The 16806-nt window shown below is 31.8% G+C and overlaps 2 protein-coding genes and 1 long non-coding RNA gene across 3 annotated transcripts in view; 1 reads left to right on the forward strand and 2 right to left on the reverse strand.

The window, feature by feature from the left end:
• Nucleotides 1-1359: 1359 nt before the first annotated feature.
• Nucleotides 1360-8334, reverse strand: BTBD9 (BTB (POZ) domain containing 9). The gene is made up of 5 exons (XM_075299426.1): nt 7941-8334; nt 7355-7839; nt 7170-7277; nt 2327-3089; nt 1360-1970 (listed from the first exon to the last, which is right to left on the reverse strand). Exons 1-5 carry the CDS (start codon nt 8011-8013, stop codon nt 1489-1491), a joined length of 1911 nt encoding a protein of 636 aa, XP_075155541.1. The 5' UTR covers nt 8014-8334; the 3' UTR covers nt 1360-1488.
• Nucleotides 8335-10350: 2016 nt separating this feature from the next.
• LOC142231685 (uncharacterized) lies at nt 10351-10744 on the reverse strand. Its single transcript, XR_012720864.1, has 2 exons — nt 10623-10744; nt 10351-10565 (listed from the first exon to the last, which is right to left on the reverse strand). It is a non-coding gene; the product is annotated as an uncharacterized LOC142231685 (long non-coding RNA).
• A 1924-nt stretch (nt 10745-12668) lies between these two features.
• Nucleotides 12669-16806, forward strand: part of Ypel (Yippee-like) — a 98979-nt gene continuing 94841 nt past the window's right edge. The window contains exon 1 of the mRNA XM_075302242.1: nt 12669-12981. The gene's annotated coding sequence lies outside the window, so the exon portion shown is untranslated. The remainder of the gene's footprint in view (nt 12982-16806) is intronic.

Genomic DNA, 16806 nt, shown 5'->3' on the forward strand with positions numbered 1-16806 from the left:
AATTTTTATAGGAATAAAATTTTGACAAAAATTTCCATAGAAATACAATTTTGACAAATTTTTCTATAGAAATAAAGCTACACTTGTAGTTTAGTCAATGCATGGTTTTAAGCTGAAATCAAAAAACAACAACAATGTTAAAGAACAAAACCAACAATAACAAAACAAAAATAGAAAGAAAATTTTGACAAAATTTTCTATAGAAATAAAATTTTGACAAAATTTTCTGTAGAAAGAAAATTTTGACAAATTTTTCTATAGAAATAAAATTTTGACAAAATTTTCTATAGAAATAAAATTTTGACAAAATTTTCTTTAGAAATAAAATTTTGACAAAATTTTCCATAGAAATAAAATTTTCCCGCTATGATGGTTTGTGGGTACAAAATATGACATATTGAGAAAAAATATATGTTGTTTACACTCCGGGCAAATGACACATACTGAATATGAATGCTATTACCACTACATTAAATAGTATCATAGAGTCGAATTATTTTTTACAAAACTAATATTGATCTCAAAAATGTTGGATTATATATGTATGTAGAGATTTTTTGTACTATATAATAAATACTATGATCCCATAAAAGTAATATTATAAATATATGTTTGTTTTTTTTTCAAAATCTTCTAATTATTTTATTATTTATTTCAGAAGTAAACTATATCAATTTAAGACTAAATAAAATCATGTGAAAAAAATATATATAAATTATTTATAAATATACTTAAATTTCAAAATATAATTCTTTGTAAAGGAAAAAATTCAAAGATTATAATGTACATGCGTGCATAATTTTTTTAATATTAATTTTAAGGAAATTCGTATTTCAATTTAGAATAAATGATTAAAATACCGATTTACAAACATACAACAAAGATAAGTTAAAATTTGTACTTTTACACAACGACAAAATTTTTATAAACATACAAAACAACAGTAAAAGTGCTACCCAATTCGACTATTCGAGTTATAATTATCATGGGAACACACTAAGCAGGGCGAAAAAAGCCCCCAACGAATGTTATTACTATCTAAAAATAGTTTTGCGCAAGAGCCTGGACTAATCACTGGAAAATGAGTATTTATGCTGTTAAAAGCAAATTTAAAAATATATTAAAATTAAATTAGAAAATCCCGCAATGCTTCAAAATTTTTGCTTTTAAATCGCGTATTTGGCAATATTAAACAATTTAGATCGATCCTCTTCTCGAATTGTATAGTGTGTATCCTAATGTAATATAAATTTACCTCGTTATGGGAATATGACAAACGTGTCTACAATAAGCGTTGATAAGACTACTAGGTTTTGCTCTCTGTAATGTTGTTGGTGAAAACAAATTTGCTCTATGGTATTTTATTTGTGTATTGTATAAAAAATGATTTTATTGGCTATTTTGTCTTCTTATGCCTTTGTGTCTTTTGTTGTCTATTTTGTCTTATTTTTTACGCTTTTCACATCCTATAATAATTGTGTTTAATACTTAATGATTTCCCTCAGGTGGCCCATTGTCAATTCGCACTAGAACATCATCCATATCTATGGGCAATGGTAAGGGCATAGTTCTTAAATTGCTACTTCGACGCGGTGTTGAAATTCTACTACTAGTACTAGGTAGATCATTCTGTAGCTGTTGACTTTGTCCTCTTCCTGCTGTTGCTCCTTCCTCTATCATGTTGTGTTTTTCTTTTTCCAATAATAAAAAAGTTGGATCTTGTGAAGGACACTCCAAATGGACGCAATGGAATATCTCATTAGCTGTATTGCGTGTACCAACAATGCGGATAAATACAACAGGTATGGGTGTGAAGGAGAAATTTTGCCAAGAACGCGCTTGCTCGTTGCGCTTGTCGACAACCATGACCCAATCTTTTTGATTGACAGATGTTTCAACATAAAAACTGTAGTTACGATCATCACAATCCCATAGTAGCAGGCGCATGGAACCGACAATGTAGGGTTGTCCTAAAAGCAAATGTAAAAATATCGATAAAAAAAGTGTTGACCCAATTTCTTTAGAGATAAAATAAAACAAAATAAAATAAAATACTAACAAACATTTTTTATACAAACATAATTTTAAGAAAATATTTTTATAGAATATAAGATTTTTTTTCACATTTTTGTAGAAATATAATTTTGAAAAAAAAAATTACATTCAAAAAAAAATATTGATTATATTTTCTATACAAATAAAAATTTTGAACATTTTTTCTATAGTAATAAAATCTTGAAAAAATTACATAACATTTTTAATTGGAACAAGATTTTGGAAATTTTTATTAGCAACAGAAATTTAAACCAAACTTTTTTATACTCACCCAGACGAACCAAAATTTCACCACTATCCAATTGATGGCAAGTATATCCTGAATCCCAATCATAATCAACGTAGTTGCCATTCAATAAAGCATTACGTGTACGACTTACTCCATCTACGACCACAGCACTCATATCTATCGTAGCAACATTTGCTGTGGGCGCTACAATGCCATTAATAACTTTGGGTGTATTTTTTGTATGCATAGCCTCCAATGCAACAACATGGAAGACTTTATTCACTGTATTATGGGTACCAACTAATTTGATATAACGAACGGGTCTAGCTTGAAAATACAAGAATTGCCACGATCTGCAGTGATATTGGGAATAGTCAATGACACGATCCCATTGTGTTTGATTTGCTGAAACTTCAATGAAATATGAATAGGCCCGATTATCACGATCCCACAGTAGTATTTTAATGTGATTTATAATGCATAGAGTACCAAGTTCGACAACTATGGCATTTTCATTTGTATCGGAAATACAATGACGTGTATAACCTTTTTCCATGTCATATGAAATAACATCGCCATTCAACAATTCTGCACGACATTCTCCCATTATGGTGCGTGATACAAATTTTGCTGTTGCCACATTTTCTTCTGGCCATAATGCTGCGCGATAAGGTAAATATTTCGATGTACTTTGTTCTTCGATAGCATCAAGAAGTTTATCGGGATTTAATATACCAGATGGACGTACAACATGTAATAGGTCTTCCAAATTCATAAGCGGTAATCGAACATAGGAAACTACAGACTGCAAGTGAATAAAAACAAATAATAGACAGTTATTCTTCAGTTCGTCTTGTAAAATTTATAGTATTTTTTTTTTAAATAATATAAATAAGCAATAGTCTAATGTCGGGCGGTACCGACTATTTTATACCCTTCACCTCTTCGAAAGACATTTTTAATACCACCTCAAATCATCTAAATTTTTTGTTTATATTCTCATATACATATGTTTAAATCTGAACTGATGCGGACAAAATTTTTTACACTTCTACAAAATATATTGACTTAAAATTTGAATTAGCTAATGCCCTGGAACGAAGAAATGGTAGTAACAAAATATGGGAAATATTTAAATCTAAAGCCATTTTCATACAATTTCGCAAAATTGTATTTTTTTAATATTTTTTTTTAATATTTAAAATAAGTAAGAAAAGTCTAAAGTCGGGCGGGACCGACTATATTATATCCTTCACCTCTTCGAAGGACATTTTTAATACCACCTCAAAACCTCCAAATTTGTTATTTATATTCTCATGTACATACGTTTAAATCTGAACTGTTGCGGACAACATTTTTTGCACTTCTACAAAATTTATAGATTTAAAATTTGAATCAGCTAATGCCCTGGAATGAAGAAATTGTAGTAACAAAATATGGGAAATTTTTAGATCTAAAGGCAATTTCATGCAATTTCGCAAAATTGTATTCATTTGGAGAAACATATACCTAAATAAAAGGTATAGGTAAATTTGTGGCATTTTCCAGTTTTTGCTAGTTAGCAGTGGCGATGTAAACATTCCGATATTCCGAATTACAAAATTTTCATTTGACGATATTTTCATAATCATAATACAAACCAATCTAAAATTTGGCATTATAAGACTCTATCATAAGAAGTTCAAATGGATTCTGGACTTATGTCCCAATGTACATAAAAATTCTTGCGATTTGCGATTCCGAATATCGGAACATGGGGGATGGAATTTTCTACCATATTCCCCCAAAACAGGAGCACATAGCAGGTTGGCTGATAAGTCCCCGGTCTGACACATAGATGGCGTCGCTAGTATTAAATGCATATTATTTTTATATAGTACCAACCTTCAAATGATTAGTGTCAAAATTTGACGTCTGTATGTGACAATGGATGAAACATGGCTCCATCACTACACTCCTGAGTCCAATCGACAGTCAGCTGAGTGGACAGCAACCGGTGAACCGTCTTCGAAGCGTGGAAAGACTCAAAAGTCTGCTGGCAAAGTAATGGCCTCTGTTTTTGGGATGCGCATGCAATAACTTTTATCGATTATCGTGAGAAGGGAAAAACCATCCGCAGTGACTATTATATGGCGTTATTGGAACGTTTGAAGGTCGAAATCGCGGCAAAACGGCCCCATATGAAGAAGAAAAAAGTGTTGTTCCACCAAGGCAACGCACCGTGCCACAAGTCATTGAGAACGATGGCAAAAATTCATGAATTGGGCTTCGAATTGCTTCCCCACCCACCGTATTCTCCAGATCTGGCCCCAGCGACTTTTTCTTGTTCTTAGACCTCAAAAGGATGCTCGCAGGGAAAAAATTTGGCTGCAATGAAGAGGCGATCGCCGAAACTGAGGCCTATTTTGAGGCAAAACCGAAAGAGTACTACCAAAATGGTATCAAAAAATTGGAAGGTCGTTATAATCGTTGTATCGCTCTTGAAGGGAACTATGTTGAATAATAAAAACGAATTTTTGACAAAAAAATGTGTTTTTCTTTGTTAGACCGGAGACTTATAAGCCAACCTGTTATATATGAGAGCTATATTTAAATCTCGACCGATTTGCTCTATGTGCAAAGATACCATCAATTAGCCTCTTTGTGCAAAAATTGAAGCAAACTCTTGCCTCTGGCACCAACTAAATCCATGTCGGGCGAAGGATTTCTACCAAATTAGGTATGCTGTGCAAAATTTCACATAAATCATTTTCAATAAATAACGTAAAACAAAATTTGGCATCCGTAAATCGACTAAAAGAACTATATAGGAGCTATATCTAAATATGAACCGATTTCAACCATATTTGACATCCTTGACGGCACTATCAATTATACTCATTTTGCAAATATATAGGAAACTCTATAAACGATATAAGTGCCTATCGGGCAAAATATATTAGAGCTATATCTAAATATGAAGCGATTTGACTGAAATTTTGCAAGTTTTTCGAGACTCACAAAAGATTCAGTGGAAGAAAATCGGTTGAAAACACGCCAATTATGACCAGATCGGTGATAAATGTATATATGAAATGCACCTCAGAAAGGGTATACAAATGTGTAAAATTTTTAGACATTCGATTAATCGAATTTGAGTTGGGACTCGACTATAAGAATGATGTCCTCCCGATGTATAAATAAATTATTAAAAATAACTGCCATCAATAATATGTTGTAGATCCTATGCAGAATCTCCTGGGGATAGGATCTACAGAAGTCTCCATCGATTATATGACCACAAATTGAATAACTACTTTATTCTTATTCTGTTAGATAGTCCGATCATTTTACAACCCAGCAAAAAAATTTGGACGTTCTTCCAAATACACAACTTCTAAATGATGTACTCCCAAAGAAGTTCTTTATTTTAACTACACAGGAAGTTCATTTAATTCAATTATTTATAACTCGCTTTTTTCTTATTTTTAATGCGTAAATTTAATTTTTTTTATTAAAAAAAGTTTAAAAACAGAGTAAGCGTTAATAAAATTGTACCAATTATTTAAATTTTCGAAAAAAAATCTAAATCCATTCAAGAAATATTGCGAATTTTTCAAAATATTTTAATTCAAATCTTTCATAAAAACTTATAAAAATTATTTATTTAGCAAAATATCGCAAAAGTTTTTAATTCACATCCAAAACAATGGATTCGGATCACACCTTAAGAAGTGATGCAAATTCAGTGCAACGTCCGTTGCACTGATGGTAGTAGACATCCGTCCTATGAGAAGCCTATGTTCAATTCATCGCTTCTTCGCCAATTTTGCACTACTTCCGGATCCAAAAAGAACATTTTCACTACTTTTTTGGCGACGCTTTTTTGCTGGGAAATGATATTGTAGTGAATCTAACGAAAATATTTCCGTATCTATTGAGGGGTAATGTTTTTCCCATCTGTCCTACACCTAGAAGAAAATACTAATTATATTTCCAATCCCGACAGATTTCGCCAGTTAGCTAAGGGTTTTGCAAATGTTTCGAAACGGCTATTACAAATAAAACAAACTTTCGAAATCTAAAATGGGCTGTATCGGTTCAGGTTTTGGTTTAGCCCCCATATGGATCGATCTCCCGATTTGACTTCTTGGGCACTTCTATGCACTGAAAATTTCCAAGAAATAGTATATCTAGAGGTAGTATATTTCCCCACAAATGTAAAGTTTATATCTGTGTTTGATAATAGTCCCATATACTCCGGTCTCCTTAATAAAATATTTAAACAAAGATGCACTTGTCATCCAAATTGCCAAAAACTAGATGTAAATGTCCCCATTTTCTCTTAATGCTCATTCTGATAATGAATGTAAAAAACTACAATTTTGTATTCAAATCATATGAAAGACATGGCTTGTCCGCTTGGAACAGGAAGTTTAAGATTACACTCAATTACAACCAACAGTAGACTAAATTTTGGACGTAACCAAATATGATCCCGCCGCCACAAGTTAAACATTTCTCTTACTGACAACATATCCAGTGTAATGAATTTGGACACAAATAAATCTAAATTTGAAAGGGAAACCCCAATGTTTACGTTATTGTAGTCATGAGGACGTCAGTCTTCCCATTATTGGCTCCACTTCAATTATTTTTTCCAAAATCTTTGAGGTGCATGGTATTAGGTATCAAAAACATCAATTCAAAATGATAACGGCAGAGGTTTACCACTCTTGAGAATTGACCATATTTGAAGAATGTTTTGTTATTATGTTAATGCCATGTGCCGTAAAAAGTAGTTTTCTCATCTCATCTCAGAAAAAAAACATTTGAAATTTAAAGACTAACTAAATATATTCATACATAAAGGAAATCCAATGTGGACCAATTTCGTTTTATTTACCTTAATATCAACTTTTGGATTATTCTTACACCAATCTCGGACGGCTATAAAAATCTGCACTTCTGGTGCAAAGAATGAGTCTCGCTGCAATACCTCTTCCAAAGATTCCTAAAGCCAAAAAAGAAATAAAAAATGTTTGTACTCCATCCAATATCATATAGAGTTAGAGGTTATTAAAATTCAACCTTTGATAGATTCTTAAATGATTCATGTTGTAAAATATCAACGGCATTACGATCCATAAATGTTAGACAAACTTTTGTAAGTTTTTCCAAGTTATACAAGCGTGCAGCATCCAAAATTGCGCATACATTGCACAAGGCCAAGTACTGTCGCAAATAATCCGAGATGGAGAGCTCCAATTCGGAAAGTCCATATTGATTGGCCAAACCCAATGTATCCAAAATATTTTCTTCATCCATTTGGGCGAGAGACAAATGTCCAGAGTATATATAGCGTAGCAATGACTTGAACGCTTCAACCGGTACTTTCAAATGTATCTCCGATTGGGTAGATTCCGAAAGGCCACCATAAAGTAAGGCTCGGAAATATTCACTACGGGCGGCTAGCATTACCCTATGCGCTGGTAGTCTTTGATTTTCCACTATAAAGCAGACATCAGAGTAGTCATCATTCATGCAAAGTTGTGCCATTTGTGTTGAGAAAAGTTCTGGAAATTGAATAACAAATAAGCCATTTAAACAAATTTAGCAATTCCTCACCCTCCCAAAAACAAAAGGAAATCCCCTCATCGAACATTCATTCACTTACCTGTCAATTCTATTTCATCAGCTCTTGGTTTGTTGGGCACACGTACGCCCGTCATTTTGCGATGGCTACTCATGGCCTTTTGTTTATAAATAAAAATTTGACAATTTTACATAAACACCTATGTTTGCTTTTCGCTTTCTTTGCAATATACAATTTTTGCACCTATATATGTCGGTTGGTTGTTTGCTCCAATTTGTTTGATGTTAATCACTTTGCATGCCACGCTTTGGTGTTCTTTTCTATTCTGTCTTCGATTATTTCTGCGCGATTTCCACTTTGCTATCTGTTAAAAGTTTTTTGTTTATTTTGTCCTTGCTTTATTTATATTTTATTAACCAGTACTATTATTTTGCAATGAATTCCCGGCAGAACGCAATTTTTATCTGAAGATGAGAGTTAGTGTTGGGAAAGTAACGAGTATATGATTACATGTACTCGTTCATGATTCATTTTCGAGTATTCGTTACAGTATATGGACTACTCAATAATTAATCAAACACTTTTTCGATTAAAAATTAACAGGGTTGTGAATATTTTTCAACCGAAATTTGTAAAAATGCTAACATCACTTCTAAATGAAAGTCAAAACAAAAAGTATATGGATTTTGTAAAAATTCATTACTTCGAAAAATATAAATTATAACCCTGCCAACATTTTTTGAATTTGGGGGCGCTTCTGAGAATCCCCACTACGTCGAAAATAGTCGTATACGATATCCAAAACTCCTCGGAAAAGCGCCGTCACTATTGAGAAGTTGTACCACGCCAAGTTACTACAAAAAAGTATCGCATGAGTGCAAATATTAGGAGCCCTTCTGGATACATTTAGAAGGACGCCAATAAGAGCCCCTTCAAAAAATCAGACAAAGTGCATTTTAAGATAGTTGTAAAAGAATCATTGTGGTCAAGTAAAACACGATTGTTTAGATGTTTATCAATTTTATGAAACATTTATAAATTCTCATAAATATAACATTTATACGACTATCACATCACATTTAACACATTTTTATGCATTAATAAGAGATTGATGTTGAGTTACAAGTTGTAAGTTAAATGTTGTAGCGTCTATCAGCCAGTACTTTTATTCCCAATGGAGGCAGCGTGTCTGGAAAAATATTTGAAAAACTATCACTTTATTCCATTTGGAAAGTCAAAAATTGTTCATCAATTTACTTTTCACAATTTTAAGCGTAATAACTATGTTTTCAGCACTTTATTTTCGTTTTCATTGAAATAAATTATAATAAGCCAGTTGCGCTTGGTGTTTCACAAAATATAAAATGGCTCTTGTAACAATAGTGATGGCAAAATACTTTCATGAGAATAGTGACGGCAAAATACTATCAGAGTTGGCGATTGTTGCAGTGTCACTTACGAGTCTGTGGTAGCGATGAGGATGAAATGGAACATTGAAATGCTGGCAGGGCTCGATCAACTTCATTTTACGGTCATTCAAAATCATTTTGTAGATTTTTTTTATGTTTTCGTCGGTAACCACCTCTTTCGGGCTTCCACTGCGTTCACCGTCTTCCGTGCTCATTTCACCACGCTTGAATTTTGCATACCAATCAATTATTGTTGATTTCCCTGGGGCAGAGTCCGGAAACTCATTATCAAGCCAAGTTTTTGCTTCCACCGTATTTTTTCCCTTCAGAAAACAGTATTTTATCAAAAGACGAAATTCCTTTTGTTCCATTTTTCACTATAACAAAAGTTGCTTCACAAAAGACGCCCTATCTCACAAACTAATAGACTTACAGACGTCAAATGTTGACACGAATCATTTGAAGGTTGGTACTATATAAAAATAATATGCATTTAATACTAGCGACGCCATCTATGTGTCAGAACGGGGACTTATCAGCCAACCTGTTATTGAGAAGTTGTACCACGCCACGTTACTACAAAAAAGTATCGCATGAGTGCAATTATTAGGTGCCATTTTTAATACATTTAGAACGACGCCAATAAGAGCCCCTTCCAACAATCAGAAAAAGTGAATTTTGAGGTAGTTGTAAAAGAATCATTAGGGCTGTTTTCTTTTAGCACTGTATACCCTAAGCCGTGAAGGACTAAAAGAAAACAGAGTACTCGTTTATCCAGGACATCTCCAAAAATATGCAACACTGTCATCAGCTGTTCAAAAGCAATCACCCTGCCAACATTTTTTGAATTTGGGGACTCTTTTGAGAATCCCCACACCGTCGAAAACAATCATATACGACATCAAAAACTCGTCGGAAAAGCGCCGTCACTATTGAGAAGTTGTACCACGCCAAGTTACTACAAAAATGTTTCGCATGAGTGCAATTATTAGGTGCCTTTATAGATCAATTTAGAACGACGCCAATAAGGGACCCCCCAAACAATCAGAAAAAGTGCATTTTAAGATAGTTGTAAAAGAATCTTTGTGGTCGAGTAAAACACGTTTGTTTAGATATTTATTAATTTGATTAAACATTTACAAATTCTTAAAAATATAACATTTATACCACTATCACATTACATTTAACATAATTTTTGGCATTAATGATGATGTTGAGTTACAAGTAGCGAGTTACATGTTGCTGCGTCTATCAACCAGTGTTTTTATTCCATGGAGGCAGCGTGTCTGTAAAATATCTGAAAAACAATCACTTTATTCCATTTGGAAAATCACCAAATTGTTCACCAATATACCTTTCACAATTTTAAGCGTATAATCTATGTTTTCAGAACTTTATTTTCGTTTTTATTTAATTAAAATATAACAAGCTGGTTGCGCTGGGCGTTTCACAAAAAAATGGCTTTTTTAACAGTAGGGATGGCAAATTACTTGCATGTACTTTTTGATGTACCTTTTCATGATGGTTGAAGTGACATTTACGAGTCTGTGGTAACGATGAGGTTGAAATGGAACTTTGAAATGCTGGCAGGGCACAGAAAAGAAGTGAAATCTTGCATTTTTAATGTATGAAATGCTCCAATTAGTAATAAATATTTACTGCTGCGATTATTTATGACACTATACCACTTTGAATTTCATTTTTTTTTCGATAAATTAGTCACAATAAAGTGCTATTGTGAATCGATGAAGCGTCACTTTATCAAAACACAATCTGGCAAGATCGGCACGACTTGCACTGATGAGATGCCTGTATAGAACACCAGTGCAACGATGTTCTGGATAGCCCATACAAATGTTGTATCCAGTGCAAAAAGAAAACAGCCCTATTGTTGTCAAGTAAACACGATTGTTTAAGGTGAGTACTATGTTCGAGTTTTTCACCAAAACACTAAATTAAAAGTGCAAAAATATATATGAAGACGATAACATTTTTATAAAGTCTCTTCAAATTATGGATGGAAAAGGTCCAATGTATTGATTGCGAACAATTTAATATTTCAAAATTAAAGCTGAGTACTATGTTCAGTTTTCAAGCTGAAAACCAGCTTGTTTTCACGGTTACTTTTTTTAATTAATTAATAAAGAAATATAAAATTATTTGCAATCAATTCCTTGGAACTTTTCCTTTCATTAATTGGTAAGACTTGATCAAAATATAATCGTCTTCATACATATTTTTGTACTTTTAGTTTAGTGTTTTGGTGAAAAACCCGAACATAGTACTCACCTTAATTGATTAAAAAAAGTAACCGTGAAAATAAGCTGGTTTTCAGCTTGAAAACTGAACATAGTACTCAGCTTTAGATGTTTATTAATATGATTAAGCATTTATAAATTCTTATATATATATAACATTTACACGACTATTACATCACATTTAACATAATTTTTTTGCATTAATAAAGGAATGATGTTGAGTTACAAGTAGCAAGTTACATGTTGCAGGGTCTATCAGCCAGTGTTTTTATTCTCGATGGATGGTGTCTGGAAAAATATCTGAAAAAGTATAACTTTATTCCATTTGGAAAGTCACAAACTGTTCACCAATATACATTTCACAATTTTAAGAGAAATAACTATGTTTTCAGCACTTCATTATCGTTTTTATTTAAATAAATTATAATAATCTAGTTGCGCTTGGTCTTTCATAAAATATAAAATGGCTCTTGTAACAATAGTGCTGGCAAAATATTTTCATGTACATTTCATACTTTTTCATACGCTCCCCCATCACAGTTGGCGATTGTTAAAGTGTAACATACGAGTCTGTGTAACGATGAGAATGAAATGGTCTTTGTAGCGATGAGGATGAAATGGAAATTTGAAATGGTGGCAGGGAATCAAAATTTATACATGAAGACTAACATATTCCTGTTAAATCTTGATGAAATCTAAATGGAAAACGAAAGTGCACATTAATTGAGTAAATTATATGCTTTAAATTAAACTACTTTAAGAAAGTAACCATGACAATTTCAACGTTCGATTTTTTCACCAAAACACTAAATTAAAAGTGAAAAATATGTATGAAGACGATTACATTTTTATCAAGTCTTGTCAAATTATGGATTGAAAATATCTAGTATAATGATTGAGAAACATTTAATATTTCTCAATTAATTGATTAAAAAAAGTAACTGTGAAATTTTGATGGAACATTGTACCCACCACAACACAGAAAATTAATCAGCTATCTCTTTGTTGCTACCTTAAAGTAAGTGTACCCTGTTTTAATATTCATGAAAAAATGACAACTCAAATATACACAAGCTGGCAACGTTGTAATGAAAAATTAAATTTGACATTTATTGTTTACCTACAAAACAAAACCTATACATACACATGCATACACAACGACGAATTTAAATAAAAATTCTCGAAATGATGTCGTGAAAGTTTAATCGTCGAGTAGTTTTGTTTATGGTTTTAAACAATCGGTCGGCATAACTTTGTAAAGAAAAACATTAAAATACGCAAGAAGTTTTAAAGAAATGGGTTCTCATAAGTTCCCAATTGTTGAAAACGAATATGATGTATAGAAATTTCATGATACATAATTGGAAAAACAAATGTCAGATGTTACAATTTTTAAAAACAAACTAACTGCGTAATTATTGTTTGTGTAAAAAGGTGAAAACAATTTCTTCTAAGGTAATCGAAAAAGTAATGGGAGAAACGTTACAAAATCCTAATTTGATATATCTTAATATAAATATAGGGTTTATGATTCGCTCCACTTTTCTTATTGGTTTCGTGAAAAATCGAAGTGTTTATGTTTCTGCACAAAAACAACAAATACATAAGGTTTCCATTTGAAAAATTGCATTATTTTGCCCTTCACTGCAATTCGTTGTATTATAGGCAATATACGTGAATATGTGTGTGTGTCGTCTGACGAGTTCTGGTTTTCGGATTGTTTCTGTTTTTTTTTTCTTCAGTGTTGTGTTGCTTTTATGCTAATAAATAGTCAGTGTTGCCAAATATAAGATTTTTTGAAATCACTGTAATTGATAAAGGCGGATTTGTTATCCAAATTAATATTGGATTTGGTATCCTCAATATAAATAACACATAATAAAGCGAATATTTTTAATGCAAATAAAAACTTTTTGCTCGATTAACTTCAAAAATATCCTTAAGAATAACTTACGAAAAAATTACATTTCAATTTTCATTTTCTGTGTTTTCTATTTAAAGACTCTTTGTACAAAATTCTTTATCGCAATAGCAATGTAAAATTTGAAATTAGCTTTAATGTGAGTACCATATTGTCAAAAATGAAATTTTTTTATTTATTTATTTATAGTTGATACTAAATTTATAGTAAATATAATATTAGTATAAAGATATAAAAAGCATTGACAACTGAGGCCATCAGCTAAATTTTTTACTTTTTTTTTTTTTTTTTTGACATTTATTTAAAGTATTATTATACTATGTTATACAAACAGTTATATTCTTAATATTCTTATATCTTAATATAATTCTCTATTTTTAATAAAATCAACAATAAGTTTTTTAAATACAATATTATTTTCTTGACATTTTATATAGTTTGGTAATCTGTTGTATGTTTGTAACCCTTTGTAGAAAAGACTCATTTGTCCAGCACTCGTTGTTGATCGTTTGATCCTGAAGTTTTCTGCATTTCTTAGCCCATATGGTTGAGTGTCTCCTACCATTTGTAGTTGCTCGCTTAAGTACTCCGGCGCAATTCCCATTTTCATTTTTTGTATAAATACCATAGTATTCATTTCTAAACGTTGTCTTATATTAAGCCATTTTAATGTATCCAGCATCCATTTTATATTTGCATATCTATTCATCCTTAGTATACATCTCATACCTTTATTTTGAAGTTTCTGCAGCCTATTTGGTTCTGCGTACAGCATGTATATAACACTGTTGAAGCATATTCAAAATGTGGTTTTATCATCGTATTATATATATTTATCGCTGTTGTCGTTGACATTTGATTTCTTATTCTTTTGAAAAATCCAAGTTTTTTTCCTATCTTTTTGCATATATATTCCAGGCGTTCTTTAAATTTTAAATCTTTGTCAATGATTATTCCAAGGTACTTTATGTTTGTTACTTTTTCTATTTCTTTGTCTTTTATTATAATACTCCTATTAGTGTTCATGTTTATTTCCATAATTTTAGTCTTACTTTCATTAAGTTTTAGTCTATTCATATTCAACCATGTATTAAGCGCACTTAAGTCTTTTTCCATTTTTATATAGCATTCATTTGGCGTATCAGCTTCCGTAAAAATCAATGTGTCATCTGCATATAGTATTACCTCACTTTCTTCTAATACATTTGCCATATCATTTATGTAGATGATGAAAAGTACTGCACCTAGTATCGACCCTTGTGGAACTCCGTATTCATTTCTAATATCTTCCGAGATCACGTCATTTACTCTAGTTCTTTGTGTTCTATTGCTTAAGTATGATTTGAACCATTTTAATTCCTTGTCTTGTATTCCATACATATATAATTTTTGTATTAGGATATCTCTGTCAATCGTTTCAAATGCTCTCTTGAAATCTATGAACATAGCTAATGTTTTGTCATCTTTGTTTTTGTTTTTCCATCTATTTATCACATAATTTACTGACGTCTCACAAGAATAATTTTTTCTGAAACCAGACTGGTATTTTGATAATAATCCGTTCATTTCAATATATTTCACCAGTTGCTCTTTAACCACTTTTTCTAGGATTTTTTCGCATGTCAATAATGTATTTATTGGTCGAAATTCTTCACATTTCTTTGTTCTCTGAACTTTTTCGATTGGTATTACCATAGTCTCTTTCCAATTTTCCGGAAAAATTCCCCTTTCAAGTGAATCATTTATCGTCTTTAATATCATATTTCCAATTTTATCCCAGTTATCCAATATTATTGTTGTCGATACATGGTTAAAGTCTGGTTTATTTTTTAGCTGTTTGCATATTGCCAAAAGTTCGTTTATATTTATGGTTCTGAATTGGAATTTCGTACTAGTCATATGTATTCTGTTTTGGTATTGCACATCATCTATTTCATCTCTTATCGTTCTAATACTATTTACAAAATATTCGTTGAATTTATTCGCTATTATTTTGCTGTCCTTATATTCTATTTGGTTAAATATCACACACTTTCTCTATAAAATTTTCTCTACTAACCCCAACAAACTTTTTTCAACAACTTGTGGTAAAGTAGATTTGTTCCGATCCCTCTTATTTATATTAGGTTCGACAAGGAAACCATACTTTTAACCAAATTTTGTAGTCTCAGGAGATTTTTCACATCACTCATTTATTATTTTTACTACGAGTACAGCGCAATAGAAACAGGTCCCATGGCAACACTGGATTCATATGTGTTTGTTTTCACTCATTGTTTGTATCCAAAGGTTTTATGGATCCCAGGGGCGTTTGGTGGTTTGGCAGGGGTAAATGGCAACGAGAATGAATTATTAGTTTTTATTTAAGCTTCTTGGGCAATATGAGATTTATCAATGTGTGTGTATGAGTGTCTCAACATAAACAGCTGACTTGAACACCCATTAAAAAAAACTTCTGAACGAAATACAAGCCCATAGTGACCCACTCTGTGTGAGATTTAATTTATAACAATAAAGTCCAAAGCTACCTATACCTCATACCGTTTTAAATCTATAACATAAATAGATTAGGCGTTTGTGTTTTCCTTTTGTTTTTGCCAATTTTTTAATCGATTCTTGTTTTCTAATGCCAAGCTCAATTTCGATTTCCTTTTCCAGTGACCCATTTGTATGTTTACGATATTGAAAAGTGTTTTTGATGTATGAACGGTTTACATTTTTTCATTGATTTTGAACAATTTTCAAACGTCTATTTTTTATTAGTATAACAAGAAAAATTCTACTAAGCCAGATAAATTCTTAAAAGGTCATACCAAAGCAAAAACAGTACCAAATATTACAGTGCAAAATTAGTTCAAGGTCTCTTTAGGTAAGTTAGATACGTATACCGGTATACATAGCTTATATGTTTGTATCATAAATCTTATATTCATCAATCCAGGAGATATCGGACCGCTGAAATTCTAAAAATTTTTATAACCATCCTGTTTGCAAAGTCACAAGTATTACCATATTGGTCCTTTATTTATCACGGCGTGTCCGTCTCATTGATTGTTTATGTGTTTTTTTTTTAAGTAAGCTGTGCCGTACACAGCAAAAGCCTGCAAACTTAATGATGAGTTATCGAAAAAATGTACACTGATTGTTTCTCAGCTGCTCGCTGGTATTCGAATATAGAAATAGAAGGCCCTTGTGTGTATTTTAATCTCCATCTCCATTTATATTGCGAAGGCATTTGCCATCCTTGAGGTACTTAAATTCATAGATGGTTCCAATAAGGAAAGATGTTTAATAATAACAGATAGCCGTTCAGTCCTAATGTCATTAAAATCCCACTGCAAGAATAAACACCATCCCTA

The sequence above is a fragment of the Haematobia irritans genome, chromosome 3, assembly GCF_050003625.1.
Source record: "Haematobia irritans isolate KBUSLIRL chromosome 3, ASM5000362v1, whole genome shotgun sequence".
Lineage (NCBI taxonomy): Eukaryota > Metazoa > Arthropoda > Insecta > Diptera > Muscidae > Haematobia > Haematobia irritans.